Source organism: Megascapheus bottae, chromosome 13, assembly GCF_031878675.1.
Source record: "Megascapheus bottae isolate mThoBot1 chromosome 13, mThoBot2.hap1, whole genome shotgun sequence".
Taxonomy (NCBI): Eukaryota; Metazoa; Chordata; class Mammalia; order Rodentia; family Geomyidae; genus Megascapheus; species Megascapheus bottae.
The window spans coordinates 57,183,411-57,189,553 of record NC_143521.1 but is presented as its reverse complement, the minus strand read 5'-3'; the positions used below and the strand labels follow the sequence as shown (position 1 = coordinate 57,189,553).

The 6,143-nt window shown below is 55.6% G+C and overlaps 1 protein-coding gene across 1 annotated transcript; it reads left to right on the top strand.

The window, feature by feature from the left end:
• Positions 1 to 1,601: 1,601 nt before the first annotated feature.
• Positions 1,602 to 5,310, top strand: Cytl1 (cytokine like 1). Its single transcript, XM_090344115.1, has 4 exons — positions 1,602 to 1,784; positions 3,539 to 3,583; positions 3,741 to 3,869; positions 4,780 to 5,310. Exons 1-4 carry the CDS (start codon positions 1,641 to 1,643, stop codon positions 4,861 to 4,863), a joined length of 402 nt encoding a protein of 133 aa, XP_090200241.1. The 5' UTR covers positions 1,602 to 1,640; the 3' UTR covers positions 4,864 to 5,310.
• Positions 5,311 to 6,143: the final 833 nt, after the last annotated feature.

Below are 6,143 nucleotides of genomic sequence, written 5' to 3'. Positions count from 1 at the left end.
CAGCCCACGCCCGTCATCTCTTGGGGAAGCCCATGGCAGGAGCCGCTGTGTTCGTGGGTTTGTTGGTGGACTTGTTCCCTAATCACTGAACAGCAAGCATGATCACCAGGTCACTTGGACAGCACCTCCCTGAGCCCCAGCTGTCCAGCTATGGCACACTGGCCACGCCCTTTCCTTGGAGGCCCCGCCTCCAGCCCCATGCCACGCCCCCTCGGCTGTGCCTTGGCACACATGGACTGGACTTTCAGGCAGAGGAAACCAGGCACCATCCCCTGCACCGCTCCGCCCATGAGAGGTGAGGACTCGGCCCCCTGAAGTGTGTCCCTGGGGAACACACTGCTGCCACAGCACCAGGAGAGGCAGCTGTGATCCCTGCCAGGGATCTGAATGCCAAAACCCAGATCAACAAAACCCAGGGTCTGGAAAGGACTGCAGACATTGCCCAGGGTGAGGCCACCTGTTTACAGACTAGGAACGGGTGCCAGGGCCTGGAAGAAATGTCTCCAGACCCATGCAGCCAGGAGAGGCTGACGCTGGATGTTCAGGCATGCCCAGAGTCTGGCACACCATGTTCTGGTTCCTTGCTCTCTGGTTGTTTTGTCCTGGCCACCTGGGACATAGCCCACCCAGGCCTCTGCTTTGCCCTCTCTTGGAGCCCAGAGGATGGAGAGTCCAGAGCCCCCACCCCTCCCCAGCCTCATAGTCCCTCAGGTTCCTTGCCACCCACTGTAGGTTGTGTAAATCTCCACTAGGGCTAGCTGAGCATCTGGCTGCTGTTTCAGCAGCTCTCCTGCCTGCTCCATCCCTGACCTGCACCCACCACCCAAGGGCCCCCACTCTCCCCTGGCCACACAGTCCTGCTTCTCCAGACCCTGTCACCCCCAGGTGTGGAAGGAGGCAGGATGCAGGGCTGTCTCATTTGGACCCACGTGCCCCCAGCTGCCCTGAGGCACGTTTCTGGAGGTTCCCTCCCCCCCCCCCGCGCACCCCAGCCTTCGTTTCCCCACCTGGAAAATGGGCATATTTCTGTGGCCCCTGCCTCTTGGGGACACTTGTATGATTTGACACAGTGGTATTAGCTCAGAGTACTATGAAAAGTCACAATGCTCCCAGCCAGAGGCACAGCCCCAGCTTCACCCCAAGAGCCACACAGGGCAGAGCTGAGCTGCCCTGCAAGAACCACCTGTGGACACTGACCCGCTTCCCGAGCTCCTCCTGCAGGCTGGGGGAGGGGCTCAGCCCTCCCTCCCCACATCAGCCAGTTTACAAACCAAGCTCAATGCGGAGGAGGCACTGTCCCAGTCAGAAGGGGTATGGGGTGGGGATCTCGGCCTGACTCACGCTCTTGCTCCTCTCCTCCTCTTTCTCTTTCATCTGCTGCTCCTGCCAGTTCACAGAGAGTCCCCAAAGAGAAAAACTTATGTAAAGTAAGAGCCAGGCAGCACCCCCGCCCCCACCCAGCGCCACCCACCACATCCTCCAGAAAAGATGGGGGGCGTGGTCCCCTCTTCCACCAATCCCACTGAATTGACCCGCCCTGGCTGAGCCCCAGGAAAAAGGCGTGGCACCTGGACACTGGACCACCCCACCCCAGCCGCTATTTAAAGGGGCAGCGGTGTGTCTGCAGGGAACCCAGCATCATGGCCTGCTGGAAGCCGTGCCTGCTCTTGCTGCTGCTGGCCACAGCCGTGCAGCCCACACCTCCGACCTGCTACTCTCGAATGCTGACCTTGAGCCAGGAGATCACAGGGGACTTCCAGAGTCTGCAGGCTGCAGAAGGCGTGGTGAGTCTCTCTTCTGCCTCCACCTCTCATGGAAGGCTCATGGGAAACCCAGCCCCAGCCCCCCAACCCTGCCTTTGGACAAAACAAAAGAGCTCCCCGTTGAGTGCAGAACTGTAAAGATGGACAAAAGAAGTGCTAGTTTAGACCTCTCACTCACCCAGTGGTCAAGAGCAAGCAACAAAGGGTGTCAGAGACAAATGGCTCAGCCTCTTGAGCCAGTTTCCCTCTAAGAACCAAAAAACATCTGGGACCTTCCCTGGGCCAGCACAGGACAGAGGGCACTGGGTAGAGGCCAGTCCTGTTTCTAGAGGAAGATAAGGGACCTCAGAGGGAGCATCTCAGTCTGGTGCTAGCAGGAGAATCCAACAAGCCTCTGGTTCCTAGTCCAGGAACGAAACCAAGTCCATTAGGCTAATTAACAGCATGGCTAAAACTTAACAGTGGCTGACTATTCACAAATGCTTCAAGCTGAGTCTGGTGTTTCTCGGATGAGATCTGAGCCATTCTTGGTATTTTGCCCTTGAAAAGTTAAGCCACATGCATTTATAAGAGTAAAATGCCTGGTAGAAGGATTAAGTGGGGAAAAAAACCCACAAAGGACAAAGAAAGCAAGTAGCCACCTCGTGGTCATTGCTGGTATTGCACCCTGGAGGATGGCTTCTCTGCACACAGGGCTCAGAAAGGCACTCAGCTTGGCATTCACTCTGTAAGGGCACCATCAGCTAAGCTCACAATTCTCCTGCAGGTCATTTGTTGGCTAGTTACCCTATATTTTTCCCTCCAAGCCCGGCTTTAGGAGGAAAATAAACTCTCAGGGAGGAAACGGGAAAGATTCTGACTTGGTAATTTCACACCTGAGAGGGAAACTGAGTTACAGAAGGAGAGACTGACAAGTTCACACAGAGAACTGGTGAAGGGCAGGAATTGGGTCTCTTTGACACAGGAAGAATCTACCTGTGTGTACTTGTACATAACCAGGTTTGGTAGCAGTTACTATATCTGTTCCAGATCAGAACTGTGTAAACCTAATATAATTGTGCGTATTTATTTTTATATATGTCTACTTATGTATATGTAGTCATGTTGGTCTATATGTGGTTATAGGGCTGTCATATACTGAACAACTGTAAACGCTTTGCATATATATGCATACATATACAGCACTTTTTATCTTTATGTACATGTCTGTGTCTGTGCATGTCCAAACAGTGCCCTAAGTCCTAGTAAATATTAGGTTGAAAAGTCAAATTCTAGAAAAACAATTGCCTATTTGTGACTGTAAGTGACCTATAAAGCAATATAATTTTGTGGGCATTGTGGCATGAAGAAAGATTTCGCATAGGCCTGGCATCATGGTGCATGTCTGACATCACAGCTCCTTAGGAAGCAGAAATTCAGAGGATCCCAGTTCAAGGTCAGCCTGGGCAAAAACGAGAGAGACACGCCCGGTATGGTAGCACTTGCCTTTAATCCCGGCTATCAGAGGCACAGATAGAAGGTATATAGGTAGGCTACTCCAGGCCAGCCATGGGCAAAACCACAAGACTCTCAGAAAAACTATTCAACTAAAACAAAAAGAGCTGGAGATATATAGCTCAAGTCAGGAACTGCCAGCCAAGCAAATGCAAGGCTCTGACTTCAAAGTCCAGGACCGCTAGCTGTCAGGAAAAAGAAGGAGAAAGAAAGGTGCAGGATCTCTGCTGCTGGCTGGGTGACAGAGTCCCATGGGGCCAGCAGCTGTGTCCTTTCTGCAGGAGCCATGTGTGAGGTACCTGCCTGCGCTGTACCTGGATATCCACGTAAGAGGGCCAGCCTGGGGGGAAGGAGGGAGGAGCTGGGCCAACCTCTGCTGGGGCAGGCACAGCCTGGTGGGAGGGGTGGGTGGTCCTGTGTGGGTGGCCTCCGGGCCTCTGCTCTTCCCTGCCCACCCCCACCCTGTCCTGTCTCCGCTCCCAGAACTACTGCGTGCTGGCCAAGCTGCGGGACTTCGTGGCCTCACCCCACTGCTGGCAAGTGGCGCCCGTGGACGCCCTGAAGGACAAGGCTCGCAAGCTGTTCACCATCATGAACTCCTTCTGCCGGAGGGTGCGAGGCCAGGCCCCACATCCACACGGCCTGCGCCGGGGATGAGGACTGGGGAGGGAGGGGGTCAGAGAGGGGCGGGAGGGGCCTCCAGTCCCGGAGATCCTTCCACTGCCAGGCCACCCTGTGGCTAGGGAGTTTTCCGGGGGAGAGCCCCGTGGTGCTCTGGGAAGGAACAGAAAGGACTGAGCCCCACCCACCCCGGCCTGGAGCTCTGTGCTCTCCTCTCCCGGGGACACCGGTTCCCCGGGGGGCTGAGTGGGGACTCAGTGTCCCTCTCGTGACTCTGCCTGAAGGACAATGGCAGTCAAGTCCTGGGACACCACCCCAGAGCCGAGTTCACGCTCAGAGCTGCCAAGTGAGGGGCAGAGGAGCGGGGCCTCCATCCTCACTTCTGCCACCTCCTGTCCACACACCAGAAATTTGCTCAGCATTTGCTCCCGCAGCCTGTGGGGGGCAGGGGAGGGTAGTGGGGTACGCTGACTGCACGGCTGTTTGGGGGAGGCGTGTCCTGCTCTGCACGGTTCCCAAGGCCTGTCCAGGTATTGGTGGGTAGTCACGGAGCCTTCATTCATTCGCCTACCCATCCCTTCCCAGCCCTACCGGGGTGTCAGGAGTCGCCCTCACCCCTCCCTTCACCCGCTCCTCCACCGCCCCGCTCTGTCTCAACAGTCATGGTTTCCATCATTCCTTCACCCACCTGACTATCGAAGTCATTGTCATGATGTACTCATTCATTCATTCATTCATTCACTCCTCCCCGCCTTCACCACCTGTCCACGGAAGTGACAGTGGTGACGAGGGGATGTGACAGAGGGGCTGTGATAAAGGAGTGCTGGGGCTCTGGGGAGGAGGGCTGGGGGGGCTGCCCCGAGCTCCCGGCGTGGCTGTACTCATGGCTGGTCTCTCGCAGGATTTGGTCTTCCTCTCCGATGACTGCCAGGCCTTGGAGTCCGCAGCCCCAGTGACCACGGGACCCCCAGAAGGCCAGCGCTGAAACCACAGCCACACCAGAAAGGGCACCTGAGAGGAGGGAGGCTGTGCCAGCTGCGCAGACTCAAGGCCCAGACCCACCGTGCCCTGCCTCCATTCCTGAGGCCCGGACCTGCCACGTGTCTGCACCTCGAGAGGGCAGGGCTGGCGCTGCTGCTTTGCTCTAGATCAGAGGCCTGGCTCTGGAGTGGTTAGACATACCGCAGAAAGGGCTCCCCAGTCGGTCTTTTAGGAAGACATGGTTTGAGAGAAGCACCCGGGGCAGTCTCATCTCTGCCTTCATGGACTTAGGGTGCTGCTTCTCCTTCCTGATGAGAGCCTGCTCACATTTACCAGCTTTCTTCTTTATGCCAAGCCTCTTCCTTCTTCTTTTCGAAGGAATGTTCTTACTTTAGTCCTGTGTGGGCCCACAGGAACCACTGACAGGTGATAGAAGTTCAAGAAAGAATATTTTCCTGGCCGGGAGTTTGGCCTAGTGGTTAAAGTGCTTGCCTAGCATGCATGAAGACCCAGGTTCGATTCCTCAGTACCACATACATAGAAAAAAGCCAGAAGTGGTGCTGAGGCTCAAGTGGTAGAGCTCTAGCCTTGAGAAAGTCCAAGGACAGTGCTCAGGCCCTGAGCTCAAGCCCAGGACTGGTGGGAAAAAAAAAAAAAAAAGAATATTTTCCTAACTGGAAGCCCGTGTCTGGCTGTGATTGACAGGGGAGGGAGGCGTTGGGGAGGGAAGCAGGGAGGAGCTCTGGAAGGGGGAGACCTTCGGGGAGGGGGGAGGGGAGAGGCCTCCCCTAGGGAAGACCTCACACTATCAGCTTCCCTGAGTCTTTTCCCAGCACTGCTTGTAGACTGCTTAGCTGATTCTTACAGTTACACACACGTGTGTATGTGCACATATAGACACACACACACACACACACACACACACAAACACACACCACACTATGGCCTGTCTTCCTCTTTGAGAAGCTTTCTGCAGCTTCCCTTTTGAATGAACTGGGACCTGGCACACCTCTCTGCCCTAACACCCTGTCACCACCATTATTCTCCGTACGTGCCCTCTGAGCCTGTGCTGTCGGCCCCCAGCTCTGTTTACTCGTGCATGGCTTCTCCCCAGTTCTCTCTGGGAAAGCAGGGGCTTCTCTGTGCATGCTCACATGTGCCCCTTCTCCTGCCCTAGCCTTGACGGACACAGCCGATTGCTCTGTGATGATCTCTGGGCATCGACAGACATCGAATCCTGTTACAGACAGAACAGCAGTGGCAGCTAAGATCCTGTGCCCATTC

Bases quoted from the DNA above. Each gene is read 5' to 3' on its own strand.
- Cytl1 (XM_090344115.1), top strand. From the start codon at position 1,641: ATGGCCTGCTGGAAGCCGTGCCTGCTCTTGCTGCTGCTGGCCACAGCC. The intron at 3,584-3,740 runs GTAAGAGGGCCA...CTCCGCTCCCAG, and splicing joins CGCTGTACCTGGATATCCAC to AACTACTGCGTGCTGGCCAA. The intron at 3,870-4,779 runs GTGCGAGGCCAG...GGTCTCTCGCAG, and splicing joins TGAACTCCTTCTGCCGGAGG to GATTTGGTCTTCCTCTCCGA.